Source organism: Rana temporaria, chromosome 13, assembly GCF_905171775.1.
Source record: "Rana temporaria chromosome 13, aRanTem1.1, whole genome shotgun sequence".
NCBI lineage: Eukaryota > Metazoa > Chordata > Amphibia > Anura > Ranidae > Rana > Rana temporaria.
Genome location: NC_053501.1, coordinates 105,832,386 through 105,853,281, shown reverse-complemented (window position 1 = coordinate 105,853,281; position 20,896 = coordinate 105,832,386). Strand labels below are relative to the sequence as shown.

Sequence of the window (20,896 nt, the reverse complement as noted above, 5' to 3'; positions counted from 1 at the left end):
TGAGCCCTGATTGGGAAAAGCTTTGCCCAATCAGGGCGCAGTAAAAGCTGGTTATTAAGAAGCATCTGGTATGGATTTTTTTGTTTTGTTGCTGTAGCATGTTTTATGCATGCTACAGATGCGCCACTTTACAGGCATACTAAGGGGACCCCCCAGGCACTATATTTAAATGAATTTGTTGTTATTGTTGCACTTTGAGCATTAAAATAACTGTTCCTGAAAAAAAGTATTTAAAAAAAAAAAGTTTGCATTGATACCTGTCCCCCAAGACATTACCCGGACCCCTATTCCCCGTTTTATGGCAAATAATGTGCATATAAGCCACAGGTGTCAAACACAAGGGGCCAGATTCAGATAGGTCAGCGGATCTTTAGATCCGCGTAACCTATCTGATTTACGTTACGCCGCCGTTTTGAGGCAAGTGCTTTATTCAGAAAGCACTTGCCTCTAAAGTTGCGGCTGCGTATCGTAAATCCCCCGGCGGAATTCAAATTCCGCGGCTAGGGGGCGTGTAAAATTTAAATCAGGCGTGCATTGCTCCAAATGACGTCGCAAGGACGTCATTGGTTTCGACGTGAGCGTAACTTACGTCCAGCTCTTTTCTGAATCGACTTAGGCAAACAACGTTAAATTTCACAACTCGGCGCGGGAACGACGGCCATACTTAACATAGGATACCCCTCACATAGTAGGGGTAACTATACGCCGGAAAAAGCCGAACGCAAACGATGTAAAAAAAATGCGCCGGGTGGTCGTTTGTTTCATAATCGGCGGAAATCCTCATTTGCATATTCGTCGCGTAAAAACAACGAAACGCCACCTAGCGGCCGGCCTGGAATTGCAGCCTAAGATCCGACGGTGTAAGTCACTTACACCTGTCGGATCTTAGGGATATCTATGCGGAACCTGATTCTATGAATCAGTCGCATAGATACGACCGACGGAACTCAGAGATACGACGGCGTATCAGGAGATACGCCGTCGTATCTTTATCTGAATCTGCCCCAAGGTCTGCAGGCCGAATCCGGTCCTCCATGCCATTTTATGTGGCCCTCACAGCTCCAGCCCAACTCTGGTCCTCCACCAAACCATTACTTTATGCTTTCAAGCAATGCATCCAGCTTCTTCCCAGATCAATTTATGTGAATGAAGAATTTCTGTTCCTTTTTTTCCATTTAGCCCACGGGCCCTGCAACTTTCAAACTGACAGCCTATTTGGAGGTATGGCCTGAAAGCTGCAGGGCTTGTCTGCAGAAGCCTGACATTGCACCCTTGATTCCTGCAAGAAAATAAATAAATATATAATTGCACTGTAGCCATCCCTGTTTAACAGAAGGTGATCTTCTGGGTCCACCTCGTTTGCCTGGATGGAGGAATCAGCTTAATGAAAGAAAACTAACCATCTGTGGACACCCTTTAGGTACATTACTCTACCCTCATTAAATTTTCCTTCACCAATAAACACAAATCATATAAAAATATTAACAAAATCATATTTATTGTATTTTTTTTATATAAAAGCCGTCAAAATAAAAACACTCTGATAAAGATATTTCTTTGAAACACAGCATACCTTGTAACCATGAGTAATGGAAAACACACACACACGAGGAAGATACAAAAATATGTCTGCAAACAAACCATTCAAAGATCATAAAAACAGGTAACATAAAATCCGAGCTGCCCCGTGTAATGGGCGGAGCTTCTACTGGTTGGCAGATTAGAAAATAAGGTAAGAAGGTCATGATGAGCAAACTACCATTGCAGATGGCAGGAATATTCTGGTGACACGGCTTACCTCTAATGTCTGCCCCTTCATGTCCTGCTGCATCCCAAAAGTCGGCCTTAGATGGTTCGAATCTCGGCCGGTTCAGCAGGGACCAGCCGAGATTTGATCCAAGCATGGGCAGGCCGACAGGGTGGCTCCAAAGGGAACTCTGAAGTAAGGAGGATTCTGATGGGGACTCTCATGTACAGGTTGGCCCGGATTCAGATAGAGATACGACGGCGTATCTCTGAGTTCCGACGGTCGGATCTATGCGGCTGATTCATAGAATCAGGTTCCGCATAGATCTCCCTAAGATCCGACAGGTGTAAGTGACTTACACAGTCGGATCTTAGGCTGCAATCTCCCGCTGGCCGCTAGGTGGCGTTTCGTTTTTTTGTACGCGACGAATATGCAAATGAGGAGTTCCGCCGATTCAGAAACGAACGCCCGCCGCTTTTTTTTTACGTCGCTTGCGTTCGGCTTTTTCCGGCGTATAGTTACCCCTGCTATGTGAGGGGTATCCTATGTTAAGTATGGCCGTCGTTCCCGCGCCGAGTTTTACATTTTTACGTCGTTTGCGTATGTCGATTCAGAATACGGCCGGACGCAAGTTACGCTCACGCCGAAACCAATGACGTCCTAGCGACGTCATTTGGAGCAATGCATGCTGGGAAATTTAGCCGGCAGCGCATGCGCAGTTAAATCGGCGCGGGGACGCGCCTGATTTAAATAGTACACTCCACCTAGCCGCAGAATTTGAATTCCGCCGGGGGATTTACGATACGCCGCTGCAAGTTTTGAGGTAAGTGCTTTCTGAATACAGCACTAGCCTCAAAAACTTGCGCCGGCGGATCGTAAATCAGATAGATTACGCGGATCTAAAGATCCGCTAATCTATCTGAATCTACCCCAGTGACTCTAAAAGGAACTCTGGCGTAAAGGGGACTTTAATGGGAACTTTCATGTATGGGTAAACTCTAAAGGGAACTCTCATGTGTAGGGAGACTCCAAAGGGAACTCTGATGTAAGGGATGACTCTGATGGGGACTCTCATGTATGGGTGAACTCTAAAGGATTATCGGTCACACCTAAGATTCCTACTAAATACGGGCATAGTACTCAATAAGGTTTAACCACTTCACATCCCGCCTATTGTAATATGACAGCCACAAGGTGGCTCTGCCATCCTGGGTGGCCGTCATATGATGTTCTCGGGCCTCCTGGCTGTGCGTGCGCGCCTGCTGCGTCACTCAGGTGCCGATGCGCGTGCCTGGCGGCCAAAATGTCCGCTAGGTACCCGTGATCTGCAGTTACAGAGCCAGGGGCACAGATCCACCTCCTGTCAGGGAGAGGAGACCGATGGTGTGTCCCTTGTACATAAGGACAGCGATCGGTCACCCCCCCCCCCCCCAGTCAGTCCCCTCCCCCCACAGTTAGAATCATTACCTAGGGAACACATTTAACCCCTTGATCGCACGCTAGTGTTAACCCCTTCCCTGCTAGTCACATTTATACAGTAATCAGTGCATATTTATCGCACTGATCGCTGTACAAATGTGAATGGTCCCAAAATAGTGTCAAAAGTGTCCGATCTGTCCTGACAAAAAAACGCTGATCGCCGCAATTACTAGTAAAATTGGCCCTCAAAATTCACTCAGGGTGTTTTCTTGTGAAAAAAAAATTCACTCAGGGTGGGTTCACATATGCTGGGGCCGCGGTTCACAGCAGGGGGTCCGGTGCGTCCCTGTTCACTGATTCAGGTCCGAATTTTTGCCTGAATTCGCACCTGAATCGGAACCAAAGAAGCACCGGACCCTTTTTAAATGCAGACTGCGGCCGCCCCGGAGATGTGTGAACCGGCTCCATTGAGAGCCGGGCCCACTCCCCTGTAATGCGAATTGGAGGTGGGGAATCCCTCCTCCAATTCACATAGGTGTGAACCCAGCCTAAAACCTTCATTATGGCATTGACCTCCTTACCTTATGCTCCCCTTTCACAGCATCTGTTAACTACTTTAATTAAGAGGCCTTTTAAAGTGAACCTGTCAGCCATTTAAAAACTTAAAGGCGCCACAAGATAATCGCTATGTAGCCATAAAACCAGCGGGCCTTTCTGCTTTCATTTCTTTGTGTTATTGGAAGCTTAAAGGGTTAGACCATTTTTAAGGAACATTTAGAAAAAAAAAATCCTCCATGGATTCCAGCATCCCCAGCACATTAGGCTGCATTCACACCTGAACGCGGCGTATTGTCCCGCGATTCGCCGCGACAAAACGCGTCGTTTTTTTGCCTACAATACGCCCGAGGGGTGATTGTAACATTGTCGGCTATGCCGAATGCTGCCTGAAAAAAAGGGTCCGTGACTTGTTTTGAGCTTCGGGCGTTCGGCGTGGAGATGTGAACCATCTCCATAGCCGACAATGTTAAATCACCCCTCCAGCGTATTGCAGGCTGAAATAGCATTGGGCGTAAATACGCCTAAGTGTCAATGGAGCCTTACATAGTACTCCTCTGCTGTTCAAGTAGGTGCTCATGTCTCCCTCAATAGCCATAGGACACAACCTGTCTGAAAAACTCCTTAGTAGCTGACCCCCTCTGCAGTAAGATGGACCGGATGTTAAAAGTGCGCCCCCCAGCAGCCATTTTGAATCACTAAAATGCCGCGTACACACGATCGGACATTCCGACACCAAAACCGTGGATTTTTTTTTCCGACGGATGTTGGCTCAAACATGTTGGTTGCATACACACGGTCACACAAATGTTGTCGGAAATTCCGAACGTCAAGAACGTGTTGACGTACAACAGTACAACGAGCCGAGAGAAATTAAGTTCAATAGCCAGTGCGGCTCTTCTGCTTGATTTCAAGCATGCGTGGAATTTTGTGCGTCGGAATTGGCAACACAAGATCGGAATTTCCGACAAGAACTTTTGTTGTCGGAAAAATTGAGAACAAGCGCTCAAACATTTGTTGTCCGAAAATTTCGGGAGCAGATGTTCGATGGAGCCTACACACGGTCGGATTTTCCGACAACAAGCTCCCATCGAACATTTGTTGTCAGAAATTCCGATCGTGCGTGCGCGCGGCATAACTGTGCGCTCCCTCTGGGTTGAGCTGCAGAGAGCAGCTGAACAAGTGTGTGATAAAGCCAGAGTGGCTGCTGGGGGCGCACTTCTAATGCCCAGCCTGTTTTACTGTTATGGTAGGGGGGTGGGTTCAGCTACCACTTAAAGACCCAGCCATATTTCAGACACATTTTGTTTACGTATAGAAAAATCAGGATTTTGTGCTCGAAAAATACTTCTAGCCCTCAAACATTAATTTTTATATAAAATTATGTTTGAGGGTTAGAAGTATTTTTCGAAGCAAAAAAATCCTGATTTTTTTATATAAAAAATAAATAAATATTATGGCCCGGATTCACAAAGCATTTACCCCAGTGTATCTCCAGATACGCCTTCGTTAGCACAAATGTGCGCCGTCGTATCTATGCGTCAAACCAGAAACCAAGATACGCCTAAAAATAGGCTTCCTCCGACCGACGTAACTTGCCTACGTCGGCGTATCGTGGGCGCATAGTTACGCTGGACGTATGTGGCGCTCCCATTGATTTCCTATTTAAATATTGAAATGAGGGAGATACGTCGATTCGCGAACGTACTTGCGCCCGTCGCATAATATACGCAGTTTGCGTAAGTCGTACGTCCGGCGTAAAGTTATTCCCCATATAGGAGGCGCAACCCATGCAAAGGTATGGACCAGGGAACACAGCCGTCGTATCTTATGTTGTTTACGTTGTACGTGAATATGACTAGACGTAGGTTACGTTCACGTCGTAGGCAGTGATCCGTCGTATCTTAGGGAGTAGTTCCGACGTGATTCTGAGCATGCACAGTGGGATGCGTCCACGGGACGGCGCATGCGCCGTTGGTTATTCGTATCTTTATGGCGCTCGGCCCATCATTTGCATGGGGTCACGCCTCATTTGCATGGCTCACGCCCACTTCCACTTACGACGACTTACACCTAGGAAACCCAGCGCAGATTTGGCAGCACTGGCTTTGTGAATCCAGTGCTTGCCTCACTGCGCTACGTCGGTGTAGCGTATATGAGATACGCTACGGCGGCATAAATATGCGCCGATGTATGTGAATCCGGGCCTATATATATATATATATATATATATATATATATATATATATATATATATATATATATATATATATATATATATATATATTTTGCAGAGGCCCTAGAGCAGTGTTTCTCAACTCCAGTCCTCGGGGCGCACCAACAGGTCATGTTTTCAGGATTTCCCTCAGATCAAACTGCTGTGGTAATTACTAAGGCAGTGAAACTGATAAAATCACCTGTGCACAATAATGGAAAGCCTGAAAACAAGACCTGTTGGTGCGCCCCGAGGACTGGAGTTGAGAAACACTGCCCTAGAGAATAAATTGGTGGGTGCTGTCAATTTTTGTCACATAGTATTTGCTCAGCGGTTTTTAAAAAGTAATTGTTTTGTAAAATATGGTGTTACGCCGAGTAAATAGATACCCGACATATCATACTTTAAAACTGCGCACACTTGTGGAATAACGCCAAAATACGGTATTTAAAAACCTCCAAAAAGCCTTTACCCGTTACCAGTTTAGAGTTAAAAGGAGGTCTGTTGTTAGAATTATTGCTTTCTCTCTCTCTGACATTCGCGGCAATACCCCACATGTGTGGTGCAATCGCCATTTACATATGCAAGCGGGACCAACACATGCATTCGTCTTTGCACAGGGGGACGGGGGCGCTTTAAAAAAATATTTCTTTTTTTATGATCACTTTTATTGCTGTCACAAGGAATATAAACATCACTTGTGATAGAAATATGCAGTGACAGGTACTCTTTATGGAGAGATCTGGGGTCTATTAGGCCCCAGATGTCTCCTCTGCCCTAAAAGCATTAGATCACACCAAGATCGGTGTAATCAAATGCATTCAAGTAGTGATGCCCCGAATGTTCGGCCACCGAAAATTATTGTTCCAAAAATTGGATTTTCAAAGTTGTGCTGAAAGCAAAAAAGACACCGATAATGGCTGCCGAAAACGCCTGCGATTTTACTGTGCTTATGGTGTGTAGGTCATGTGACTCAAAAAAATGCGTTCTTGCTGTGTTTTTAGTGCATTTCAATGATGAGGTGCTGACCACACCATCTATAATGCAATTATTTATAAAAAATATATATCTTTTTTAAAAAAAACATCACTTTCGTCCAAATGCGTCCTGAATTTTCGGTTTCGGCTCCAGAATTTACATTTCGGTGCACCACTACTTTCAAGATTTAAAAATAGTGCTGTTTGCACCCCGACGTGACGACCGTACTCATCACTTCCAGATTCCTATACCATAGAGAAAATTGGAGACCTTCCGATCCTCGTCGCTTCTAGTTTCCTATACCATAGAGCCCATTGGAGACCTTCCGGTCCCTGTCTCTTCCAGTTTCCTATACCATAGAGCCCATTGAAGACCTTCTGGTTCTTGTTGCTTCTAGTTTCCTATACCATAGAGCCCATTGGAGACCTTTTGGTCCTCGTCGCTTCTAGTTTCCTATACCATGAAGCCCATTGGAGACCTTCTGGTCCTCGTCGCTTCTAGTTTCCTATACCATAGAGCTCATTGGAGACCTTCTGGTTCTTATCGCTTCTAGTTTCCTATACCATAAAGCCCATTGGAGACCTTCTGGTTTTTATCTCTTCTAGTTTTCTATACCAGTGTTTCTCAACTCCAGTCCTCGGGGCGCACCAACAGGTCTTGTTTTCAGGCTTTCCATTATTGTGCACAGGTGATTTTATCAGTTTCACTACCTTAGTAATTACCACAGCAGTTTGATCTGAGGGAAATCCTGAAAACATGACCTGTTGGTGCGCCCCGAGGACTGGAGTTGAGAAACACTGTTCTATACCATAGAGCCCATTGGAGACCTTCTGGTCCTCGTAGCTTCTAGTTTGCTATACCATAAAGCCCATTGGAGACCTTCCGATCCTCGTTGCTTCTAGTTTCCTATACCATGGAGCCCATTGGAGACCTTCTGGTTCTTATCGCTTCTAGTTTCCTATACCATAAAGCCCATTGGAGACCTTCTGGTTTTTTTTTCGCTTCTAGTTTCCTATACCATAGAGCCCATTGGAGACCTTCTGGTCCTCGTAGCTTCTAGTTTGCTATACCATAAAGCCCATTGGAGACTATCCGGTCCTCGTCGCTTCTAGTTTCCTATACCATAAAGCCCATTGGAGACCTTCTGGTTTTTATCGCTTCTAGTTTCCTATACCATAGAGCCCATTGGAGACCTTCTGGTCCTCGTAGCTTCTAGTTTGCTATACCATAAAGCCCATTGGAGACCTTCCGGTCCTCATCGCTTCTAGTTTCCTATACCATGGAGCCCATTGGAGACCTTCTGGTTTTTATCGCTTCTAGTTTCCTATACCATAGAGCCCATTGGAGACCTTCTGGTCCTTGTAGCTTCTAGTTTGCTATACCATAAAGCCCATTGGAGACCTTCCGGTCCTCGTCACTTCTAGTTTCCTATACCATGGAGCCCATTGGAGACCTTCTGGTTCTTATTGCTTCTAGCTTCCTATACCATAGAGCCCATTGGAGACCTTCTGGTTTTTATCGCTTCTAGTTTCCTATACCATAGAGCCCATTGGAGACCTTCTTGGTCCTGGTCGCCTCTAGTTTCCTATACCATAGAGCTTACTGGAGACCTTCCGGTCCCCCAAGGGCTCTGTGGTAAGGTGCCGAAACCGCCAGCTTCAGTTCCGGGGCCCTCCGGAGGGACAACAATCTCATGGCCTGTAAAAGCAATCCAGCGGCTAATTAGCTTTTTTACAATCCCTACGCGATGACAGTACTAGTCGCTTCCAGTTTCCTATACCATAGAGCCCATTGGAGACCTTCCGATCCTTGTCGCTTCTAGTTTCCTATACCAAAGAGCCCATTGGAGACCTTCTGGTCCTCCATGGGCTCTGTGCGAAGGCGGCAAAACTGCCAGCTTCAGTTCCGTTTTCTCCGGTGGGACGGAGATCCTGGAGGGACACCCCTCTCACCGCCTGTAAAAGCAATCCAGCGACTAATTAGCTTTTTTACAAAAAAAGCCGACCGATTGGCAAAAAAAATAAAAAATGGCCGTAGGCATGATCCCGGTAAACCACTTGAAATCCCAAAACGTATGTTAGGCTGCTGACACTTTTAGGACAGGCTGAGCATGACACAAGCATGGAGGGGGACAGGAACAACTATTTGAACAGTGGAAGAGTGCTATATAAGGTGCTAGGAACACCGGGGAATTTTTGGGAAAAGTTAAAGCAAACCCTAAAACTATCCTAAATTCTGGGCTAAGCCATGCCTAACTGACACCCAACCATACATTGGCCATAACGTAGAAGGTGAAGGTAGGTGTCACAAAATCCAGAAGTTGGAGTTCTTGTAATTAAGTCAAACTAAACCAGAGAGGTACACACAATAGGGTATTCCAGCAGCACCTTGTGGTATACGCTCTTAGGAGGGACTTTAATTTTAAAATGGCCGACAGGTTTGCGTTAATATGTTAGATGGCAGCATGAACAAACGTACAAGTTCCACCTACCATAAGGTGATTACACTCCCAAACGTTTTCTTAAAAACATGCAGCTGGAAATCACTAGGATATAAGTTGCGATAAAGTATAAGCACTCACCAATGTAACAATTCCATTCCATGGCAAGGTTGGTAGGCCACTATGGTTAAATGATGTTATGTGCCAACTCTTAGCGGCAAAAAAGTTAAAACATGCGACATGCTTGTTTTTCCTTTAAATAAAAGTTCCCGTAAACAGTCACATGCAAGAAAATCCGAGATAATTGTCTTTGGGCGATGTTGGAAAAGCCTATCTCCTCTTGGTACTCTAGCAGCAATGCTTCTCCAGGTTCCTACGTGTCTCCTGTGCTCCTGTAGGCATGAGGTTCCCATTGTGGTCAGTACTGCAAACAGCTGAAAGAGGACGGCGCATGCTTGAGGATCAGAGGGATGTCTCATCAGCTCAGGAGCAGCTGCTCAAACGCCTACGTAGGAGTGTCACGGGTTTGGTCTTCTCGTCCTCTTGGTCGCTCTCACATTGTCTCTGAAAGATTAAATAGGGGATTGTAAGCCTTTTGAGATTTGTTTCCCGCTTATTGACTGATTAGGGCTTGAACTGAACCCATTCATTCCTATGGAGAGGATGTGTATTAAGCATACCGATAGCGGCACCTCCATAGTAATGAATAGAGACCAGTTTGGAGTTGGCAGCAGTGGCTCTATGGGTCCTCATTGGTGGATCTTTCAGGAATATGGAGAGTTGGGTTACAGGGCCTGTGCTGATGGAGTTTTGTTAGTATCAGGCAGGTTTTGAATTTACATACAAGGACAGGGAGTGTGCTACTAATGTATGCAAGACAGAAAACTCATGTAGCCATCACATCTAAGGACCATCTGAGGTCTGGGATTGGCGGACCATTGAGGTCTGGGGTTGGCGGACCATTGAGGTCTAGGGTTGGCGGACCATTGAGGTCTAGGGTTGGCGGACCATTGAGGTCTAGGGTTGGCGGACCATTGAGGTCTGGGGTTGGCGGACCATTGAGGTCTGGGGTTGGCGGACCATTGAGGTCTGGGGTTGGCGGACCATTGAGGTCTGGGGTTGGCGGACCATTGAGGTCTGGGGTTGGCGGACCATTGTGATCTGGGGTTGGCGGACCATTGTGGTCTGAGGTTGGCGTTGTTGCCACCACATCTAAGGACCATCTGAGGTCTGGGATTGGACGGACCATCTGGGATTGGCAGAGGGGTGGGGAAACCTATGAAGCATTTTTAGTTATAAAGTCAACTTGTACTTTATAAAAGCTGGTGCTTTTCCCTTAGGGCTTGTCAGCTACAAGTTGTTGAGAGTTGTCACCCTAGGACAGGTAGTGTGCTACTAATGTATGCAAGATAAAAAACTAATGTAGTCACAACATCTAAGGACCATCGGAGGTCTGGGATTGGATGGACCATCTGAGGTCTGGGATTGGATGGACCATCTGAGGTCTGGGATTGGATGGACCATCTGAGGTCTGGGATTGGATGGACCATCTGAGGTCTGGCATTGGATGGACCATCTGAGGTCTGGGATTGGATGGACCATCTGAGGTCTGGGATTGGATGGACCATCTGAGATCTGGGATAAGTGGACCATCTGAGGTCTGGGATTGGTGGACCATTGAGGTCTGGGATTGGCGGTGTAGCCACCACATCCAAGGACCATCTGAGGTCTGGGATTGGCAGAGGGGTTGGGAAACCTATGAAGCAATTTTAGTTATAAAGTCATACTGTACTTTATGAAAGCTGGTGCTTTGTTGAGAGTTGTCATCCTGGGACAGAGAGTGTGCTACTATTCAAACTAGAAAATGAATGCAGCCACCACATCTAAGGACCAATAAGCTGCAATATATAACATATATACTGTATATATGAGAATAATCTATTCCTCGGGTTTACATACACTACTTGCATACAGCAATGTGAATTCTTAAGGGTGGATATTGGTCACATATCTCACCATCACCTGACAATATGTGTTAGATCTAAGTGACTGTTCTTTATTTTGGGGGGGCTGCCCCCATTACTTACCAGATCTTCATCACTTTTTGCGGGATGACACAGCAGCTTCATGCGGCAGAGTCGATTACACGCAGACACCATGTTGTATGACAGCTGAGGGAGAGATATGATCACATACAATTACAACTTACATGTACACTGCAGAAGATGCCAGTGCTATATAAATGAATAATAATTGGTAACATTAGAATCCCATACACTTCTAGGTTGGATACTTAGAGATTACCAACAGTGTTGGTAGTAGCTAAGGGCTCATTCACACCATGAAAAATAAGGAATTATCGGTGAACAGGAGTTCAGTGTTTGCTCACAACCATCTGAACATATCAATCCTGGATAAGTGGTTAGGAGCTCCTAGTGACAGTCAGGTCAGATACCTCCAGCGTGTTTTGTAACTAGACGAAACACGTTGGCTGTACCTGACATGTCTGTTCCAATAATTCAAATGTACTTCCAAGTGAAGTACGCAAGTAAACGCTTAGATGTGCACTTACCTGCATACAGCCTCAGCCTGTTATTTACGGTCACCCACAGGCAGGATCGGTGCTACTACTAGGGAAAACTAGGCAGCCGCCTAGGGCGCCCTGCTGCCTAGGGTGCCCAGCCACTGGTGTTCCTACTCTCTTCTCTCTGCAGCAAGCAACCAAGTCTCAGCACCAGCAGCTAGCCACTGCTCCGTTCACACATAGTGTCAGAGGCGCGGTGGCGGTGGAGGACTGTGTCTGTGTCCGACTCCTGAATGGAAGCAAGTAAATATTCATTGATGGGCGCTGGTACGCTGCATTGATGGGCGCTGGTACGCTGCATTGCTGGGCGCTGGTGAGGCTACATGTGATGGGCGCTGGCGAGGTTGCATTTGATTGGCGCTGGTGAGGCTACATGTGATGGGCGCAGGTGAGGTTGCATTTGATGGGCGCTGGTGAGGCTGCATTTCATGGGCGCTGGTGAGGCTGCTTTTCATGGGCGCTGGTGAGGCTGCTTTTCATGGGCGCTGGTGAGGCTGCTTTTCATGGGCGCTGGTGAGGCTGCTTTTCATGGGCGCTGGTGAGGCTGCTTTTCATGGGCGCTGGTGAGGCTGCTTTTCATGGGCGCTTTGATAAAAAGGTGGGGTTTACATGGTCAGGGAAAGAGGGTGGAGTCAGGGTTGGGGCCAAGGGGGGTGGGAAAATTAGGTTTCGCCTAGGGTGTCGAAAATCCTTGCACCAGCCCTGCCCGCAGGCACAGAATCAAGCTTGTTTCTCACATTGTAGGTCTCTCTGCACCCGTGTGAATGAGCCATAAGTGCCTTAAGTGTGGAGTGACACCAAAAGGTTTGATTGCTGACAGCGGCTAATTAGGTAGCTGCTTGCATTCCCTAAACTTCATTGAAGAATAAAAACTGAAAGGTGATTGGTTGCTTTGGGCAAGAGATCATTCAAACGTGCGACAGCCCTTGCCGCCCCTCTGGAAAATGATCTACGGTGGATTTATTTTTAAAGCATGCATTACAGGCGGCGAGGAGGTGATATGTCACCTCTTCACCACCTGGTTAACCCTCAAAATGCCAAACCACCAGAACGCATTTGCGTGCATTGCACGTGGTTGCGGCATAGCCCCCCATAGTGTTGCATTCAGCAGCCTGTCAACGTGACATGCTCATGTAGGGAAGGAAAAGGATGACGCGCCGCATTCCAAGAAATGTCTAAGCACTGTGCGCAGTGCGAAACGCGTGGGTAGGCATGGCCTGGGAAGAGTAGACCTGAAGTCAATTTTACTTTTCTTTATTTCCAGGCTGTTTTCTTGGGGGGGCAGAACTTCATCCTTTTCCTTCCCTACATGTGCGCACAGAGCTGGCATGGGCTCTCTACAACCAATGTGAGTCACCGGAGCATTATAGGACCATTGCTTGGACCGGCACCCAAAGTCTATAAGGATTATGATCACGATCAGTGGAGGTGCGTCCATAAAGTGCGCAGGAGCGCCGCCCCCTCTCTCCTGCACCTGTCTATCACCATAGATAGATTCACGTATTGCATGAATCTATCTATGGTTGCGGCTGCCGCCCCCTACTCAGGTGTCCGGCCCCTTGTCGGGCGCCGGGCATCTGAATTACATTGGCGGGGGTGTTTTGGAAGCGCCTGATTAGAGCCATAGGGCACAATGCTGTGCGTTTGCCGTTTACTCATTGTCGTGTTAGGGAAACAAATGAATCACTTTCCTAGAACATACCCACCTCTCAGCCAATTTAGGTTACCCGTCACCTGATTGGCTGAAGCAACAGGCACTGTGATTGGACGCCTATCAGGCGTCCAATCGTAGCAGAGGATGGGAGAAGATATCAAGGACTCGGAGCGTGGAGGACAGCGCCGTGACCCGAGACCAGTAAGTTCTGAGTGGGGGGGGGGGGGGTACACTGGCAGCAATTGATGGGGCACAGTAGTGCCAATTGATGGGTACAGTTGCTGCGTTTGATGGCACAGTGGCTGTGCTTGATACGCACAGTGGCTGCCTTTGAGTGGGCACAGTGGCTGCATTTGAGTGGGCACAGTGGCTGCATTTGAGTGGGCACAGTGGCTGCATTTGAGTGGGCACAGTGGCTGCATTTGAGTGGGCACAGTGGCTGCATTTGAGTGGGCACAGTGGCTGCATTTGAGTGGGCACAGTGACTGCATTTGAGTGGGCACAGTGACTGCATTTGAGTGGGCACAGTGTCAGCAATTGATGGGCACAGTGTCTGAATTTGAGTGGGCACAGTGTCTGAATTTGAGTGGGCACAGTGACTGCATTTGAGTGGGCACAGTGACTGCATTTGAGTGGGCACAGTGACTGCATTTGAGTGGGCACAGTGACTGCATTTGAGTGGGCACAGTATCTGCATTTGAATGGGCACAGTGACTGCATTTGAGTGGGCACAGTGACTGCATTTGAGTGGGCACAGTGGCTGCATTTGATTGGGCACAGTGTCAGCAATTGATGGGTACAGTGTCAGCAATTGATGGGTACAGTGACAGCAAAAAAAAATTGAGCACCAGCCGCCACTGGTCACGATGTGCCATGCTATTTAAATTTCCTTTAGCTTCAGGTCTGCTTCGTTGACTCGGCATGTGTCCAGCCCTCAGCGGCTGCATGCCCTTGTTCAGGTGGCGGAAAAACTGGCCACACCCCCTAGCTGCACCTGTAAACAAAGCCTAACAGAGATGCAGCTTTTGCTCATGAGACCCACAAAGTATTCCACCTGTGTATTTTTCTTAGCATCCTATGGATGCTAAAAATTCCATATAAATCTTTTCTTCAGGACTCACCTTCCATTTCCGGCGAGCGTTAAATTTCTTAAAGTTCTTCATGTTGATCGACGATCGACTTCTGTTGACAGCTTGCTTTCTGTTCAGAGGCTGCGGGAACAGAGACATACATTTAGAACATAAAAATAAAAAACTAAGCTAGTGTACCACCTACTGACAAGAAAAGAGTACTACACCAAACTGGATAGATGCAGCAACTGTTGTGGAATATAGAGGAGGAAGACGGCGAGGGTTTAGGTTTGCTGTAAAAGAAGACTATGGGCCAGATTCACAAACTTCGGCGCATATTTCTGCCGGCGTAGCGCATCTCATATGCGATACGCTGACGTAACGCAGAGAGGCAAGCACAGTATTCACATAGCACTTGCTCCCAACGTTGCGCCGGCGTAACGTAAATTAGTTGGCGTAAGCCCGCCTAATTCAAAGTAGGTGGAAGTGGGCGTGATCCATTTAAATGAACCGTGACCCCATGCAAATGATGGGTCGAACGAACGGCGCATGCGCCGTCCCGTGGATGTATTCCAGTGCGCATGCTCAGAATCACGTTGAATATACTCCCTAAGATACGACGGCTCACTGCCTTCGACGTGAACGTAACCTACGCCCAGCCCTATTCACGTACTACTACGTAAACGATGTAAAATACGACGGCTGTTCCCTGGTCCATACCTTAACATGACTTACACCTGCTTTATGAGGCTTAACTTTACGCCGGACGTACGACTTGCGCAAACCACGTATATTAATGCGCCGGGCGCAAGTACGTTCGTGAATCTGCGTATCGCACTCATTTGGATAGTTGCAATGAGGCGGCCAGCATAAATATGCGCCCGAGATACGTCGGCGTAGGAAAGTTACGTCGGTCGGAGGAAGCCTATTTTCAGGCGTATCTAGTTCTATGGGCACGGCGCAGAGATACGATGGCGCACATTTATCGAGATACGTCGGCGTAAGTGCTACGTGAATCCGGGCCTATGAGACACAAGGGCTGACCACTGCCTGAAAAGGTTTTCTGTCCGGCTTGCCCTAGCTTTAGTAGTTGGAGGCGGTGAAGTCAAAACTCAATATCTGCACGCGTTTCAGGTTGGTGAGTTTAAAGGCTTTGAAACCAGAGGTTCAGCATAACAACTGGACAAGAAGAGGGCATCAGAGGCAGAGTCCCTATGACCATTAACATGCTTTACATGTAAACAAGGATCAACAGTTTGCATGCCTTGACCACCGAAAAAGCAGACCAATCACCAATAACTTGCGTTCATCACAGAGGGATATGGAGGCCACTGATGGCCAATGACAGTCATCGTTGGAGGATCTTCTCACTCTTCTGGCTGTGGTGATGATTGTCCCTGCTGCTGATGTCTGTGGCCTGGTCTTAGGCGTTAATGGCATCTTCTAGCTACCTACTATACGTTGGGCATCTTGGCTGATTATTCCCACTGTGTTGCCCCTACTACAGGCGGGGCAAAGGGGAAGCTGCCCTGGGCCCTGTCATTGTTGTGGGGCCCAAAGCAGCTGCCTCATACTTGCCAACTAGCCTGACTTAAATTCCCTTGTCCCTTGAAGTTTTAGTCCTGTGCTGTGTCCCAATATCTCAGTGTGAAGTGCTTCTACTAATGCTGCCCAGCTCTGCCCTATTGTGTACAGATGACTCACCTGCAGAGCCTGTGTTTACATGTAAATAACCGGCATTGCTATGTAAATAAAGGAGGTTAATGCTTCTAATACATTAGTGGTCAGTGTAAACCCCTAAAATATTTGTGGCCAATGTTGAAACTCCTCTTTATATTGGTAGTTGGTAAAAAAAAAAAAAAAAAAATGCTGATTTTGCTTCTCCACTGCTTTACACCCAATCAGAATTTTTATCATTTTGTCCGCAAAAATAGAGCTTTATTTTGGTGGTATTTGATCACCTCTGTGGTTTTAATTTTTTGCTAAACCAAAATTTAGAAAAAAAAAAGTTTTGCTTTTGTTTCGGTTATAACATTTTGTAAATAAGTACGCTTTCTCCTTCACTGATGGGCACTGATAAAGCGGCACTGATGAGGTGGCACCAATGAGCAGGCACCGACGATGGGCACTGATATGTGACACTGATGGGCACTGGTAGGCAGCACTGATGGGCATTGATAGGCGGCACTGATGGGCACTCATGGGTGGCACTGATGGGCATTGATACGTGGCACTGATACGCATCCCTGGTGGCAAAGATGGGTACTTATAGGTGGCACTGATATGCGGCTCTGATGGGCCCTGATAGGCGGCACTGCTGGGCACTGATAAGCGGCACTGATAGTCATCCCTGGTGGCACTAGCATTGGTAGGCATTGTGGGTGGGCACTAATTGGCAGCTGCCTGGGCACATATTGGCATTTCCCTGGTGGTCTTGAGGAGCATACCTGGTGGTCCAGTGTGGGTGCCCATCCCTGGTGGTCGCGGTAGCATCCTGGTTGTCCTAGGCAGGCATCTGAGGGGGGGGCTGCGCTGATAAACAATCAGCATAAACCCCCCCCCCATGTCAGGAGAGCAGCCGATTGGCTCTCCTCTATTCGTGTCTGTCAGACGCGAGTGAGGAAATGCTGATCAAGGGCTCTTCCTGTTTACATCGTGATCAGCCGTGATTGGACATGGCTGATCTTGTGGTAAAGAGCCTCCATCATAGACTCTTTACAGAGATCAGTGTAGCAGTGTGTCAGACTGACACACCGCACCACCAATCGCCCCGATTCGCCTCCCCACAGGCGCGCCGTGGCCGTTATACTGCTGGACATCATATGACATCCAGTCAGGATAACTGAACCACCGCCCGGCCGTCGTTTTGCTATAGGCCGGGCAGGAAGTGGTTAATATGATTTAATTTATGTGAATAAAATTGAAGAAAATTAACAATTCAGCGATTTACAGCTTTTTGGTGCATTTTGGATCCTCCATGTGAGTGCGCCCTGATTGCCGATCGCCACTTACCTTTATCCACGGGTGAATGAGACACTCCACCGCTGTCATCCTTTCGCTGTGGAGACAACAAAAAGCAGAATTGTTATAAATCCTAAAATAAAACCGATTCGGGGCAATCAATCAGTACAAAAAATAAAAAAATAAAGAAACATTTTGATTGGTTGATATTGGTCAATGCACGTTGCTCATTTGCTCCCAGTTTTGACAGCTGGCAGCAAATCAGATCAGCTAAGGGCCCAGTGATGGGGAACCTTGGCACCTCAGATGTTTTGGAACTACATTTCCCATGATGCTCGCCCACACTGCAGAGCGCAAGAGCATCATGGGAAATGTAGTTCCAATACATCTGGGGTGCCAAGGTTCACCATCACTGAGCTAAGCATTCACAACAGCACAGAATAATATTGTATGATGTGGAAAAGAGGGGGGTGCTGCATGTCATAGGGATGCATACTAGCACATTATGCAGCCGTTTTGGGGGTGAAAGGGGGTTAGGGTTTCCCATTGAAGAATATGGCTACGACTCAGGAATTGGAACAGGGCCCTCCCCCAGAGGTCAAAAGGTGAGAAGGCGGGTTCCCAGAGGTCAAAGGTCACAGGGCGTGGCTAACCTGATAACCTAAGACTTCCTGATCACTGTGATTGGCTGTCACAGTGATAACAGTATCTGGAGCCCATCCCACCGCCTCCCGATTATAAACGGAGGCCATAAACTGTCTATGACAGCTCAGTCACTGTGCCGGGAGCGCAAACTGAGCGCGCTCTCAGCACAGACGCCTCAGCCCCCATAGATGTACATGTGTGGTGTGTGACCATAAAGACCATGTGGCCAGCAGGGGGGGCCAACGGCGTTCAGTCTGGATGACAAACCTGGGATCCTTGAGCAGCAGCTGCCGAATGAAGTCTTTGGCCATTTCACTGGTTTCTTTAAAAAATCGATCGTCAAATTCATAATTCCCGGCGACTACGTTCGATAACGTTTCTGCGTCAGTTTCACCTTGGAATGGCGACATTCCGCTGAGACTGGAAAAAAAAAAAGGAGAGAGTGAGAGAATATAGGGGTTGAGTTGGTCAAACATTTTAAAGCGGAGGTTCACCCTAAAACATCTATATACCATTACATCCAGCATTCTTCCGACATCTACAGTTTGCTGTTTTTTTTTTTTTGCTGTACATACCGTTTTATTGTTATTTTCCCCCCGGCTTCCGGGTTCTGGCTCCCGCGGGAGTGGGCGTTCCTATTTAGGGTTTGGATGATTGACGTCTGGTGAAAAACTTCTCCTGGCGCATAAGGCGCGTCACCAGTTTTCCGTAAGTAGCCGACCTGCAAATCAGCTCTATACGGCGCTATACGGCGGCTGCGCCCGCCGTGTAGAGCTGACTGCGCAGGCGCCATATAGTTCGGCTACTTACGGAAAACTCGTGATGCGCCTTATGCGCCAGGGGAAGTTTTTCACCAGACGTCAATCATCTAACCTCTGAATAGGAACACCTACTCCTGCGGGAGCCAGAACCTGGAAGTCGGGGGGGGGGGGGGGGGGACAATAATAAAACGGTATGTACGGCAAAAAAAAACAAAAAAAAACAGCATACTGTAGATGTCGGAGGTATGCTGGATGTAATGGTACATAGATGTTTTTTAGGGTGAACCTCCACTTTAAGAACTCCTCCAGCCAAAGAGCTACAAAATAAATCAAGTGTTTTCCTATAAACTACACTTGGCGCCCTCTGTTTCCTTTATATTGGAGAGATCAATCTTCAGCATAGCTCCCAACTGTCCCTGATTTGGAGCAATGTCCCTCTGTTCCTCATTCCTCCTCATTTGTCCCTCATTTTGGTCTGATCCATATAGTTGTATATAAAATGCACTATTTATCTTTCACTGTTTCCCAGTGCTTTCATCCAATTTCTAAATTGCTGCATTTGTACATTTTAAAAGCCAATATAAAGGAATAGTAGTGGTAAAAAAAAGCCCTTATGGATTTAATTAACCTTTTTTTTGGGTTAATTCTCCTTTAAGGGGGTGTGGTAAGGGGGCGTGTCCTGTGCCTACATACGCTTGTTAGTAGGTGTCCCTCATCCCCATCTCAAAATGTTGGGAGGTATGCTTCAGTCTCATTGAGGGGATGCAACAGATATCTTTGGACCTATAGACTTTTTTAAATATAATCCTACACCCCCCCACAACATATTCATGTGTATGATTGAGTTGTAGTTAAGCTGTATTACTACCTGCGCCATTCTCAATAATTCAAGGCGCTATAATATTTCCTAAGTGAATTGCTGTACCACAATAACGTTTAGTCAATGCAGCACTTCCTCCTTGCCAATGGGCAGGGCAAAAGTCCAGCTGCCAATGCAGCCAATCAGGGTCCTCCTCTTTTCCTAGGATCTCCTCCTTGCCAGTGGGCAGGGACAGACTCCAACTGCCAATGCAGCCAATCAGGGTCCTCCTCTTTTCATAGGACTTTCTCCTTGCCAGTGGGCAGGGACAGACTTCAAATGCCAATGCAGCCAATCAGGGTCCTCCTCTTTTCATAGGACTTCCTCCTTGCCAGTAGGCAGGGACAGACTCCAACTGCCAATGCAGCCAATCAGGGTCCTCCTCTTTTCATAGGACTTTCTCCTTGCCAGTGGGCAGGGACAGACTTCAAATGCCAATGCAGCCAATCAGGGTCCTCCTCTTTTCATAGGACTTCCTCCTTGCCAGTGGGCAGGGACAGACTCCAACTGCCAATGCAGCCAATCAGGGTCCTCCTCTTTTCATAGGACTTCCTCCTTGCCAGTGGGCAGGGACAGACTTCAAATGCCAATGCAGCCAATCAGGGTCCTCCTCTTTCCTCTCCCTGCTGCACTGTGATAACTGGTGAGCAGATACAGCAAACTTTGTTGCAAACTCGAGTGACTTAAAGTGGCCACCACCCAGAATGCTCCATCTATGACCCTGCTTCTTTTTTTTGTCCACAATAATACAAATATTATAGGAAATTAAATTATATATATATATATATATATATATATATATATATATATATATATATATATATATATATATATATATATATATATATATATATATATATGTACAGGAAAAAGTTTGTAGTTTAACCACATCATTTGATAAAAAAAAAAAAAAAAAGTAAAAATATACCCCATGCAGTATTGGCATTGCATTGCTATATCACAAGGCCACCCCTTTTATAAATTGAAAATGTGACAATGAAAATGGCG

At 46.9% G+C, this 20,896-nt stretch overlaps 1 protein-coding gene across 7 annotated transcripts in view; it reads right to left on the bottom strand.

The window, feature by feature from the left end:
- Positions 1-7,200: 7,200 nt before the first annotated feature.
- The window catches only part of LOC120920528 (death-associated protein kinase 2-like), a 66,477-nt gene continuing 52,781 nt past the window's right edge, over positions 7,201-20,896 (bottom strand). For 3 of the 7 annotated variants that reach the window (XM_040332661.1, XM_040332655.1, XM_040332656.1), the window contains 6 exons: positions 18,536-18,688; positions 17,675-17,720; positions 14,714-14,803; positions 11,442-11,525; positions 7,794-9,918; positions 7,304-7,496 (listed from right to left, as the gene is read on the bottom strand). In XM_040332661.1, coding sequence (XP_040188595.1) covers positions 9,838-9,918; positions 11,442-11,525; positions 14,714-14,803; positions 17,675-17,720; positions 18,536-18,688 — 454 coding nt within the window. In that variant the 3' untranslated portion in view covers positions 7,304-7,496; positions 7,794-9,837. Of the gene's footprint in view, positions 7,497-7,793; positions 9,919-11,441; positions 11,526-14,713; positions 14,804-17,674; positions 17,721-18,535; positions 18,689-20,896 lie in introns of all 7 variants that reach the window. The other 4 variants (XM_040332659.1, XM_040332657.1, XM_040332660.1 and 1 more) reach the window with 4 other exon arrangements.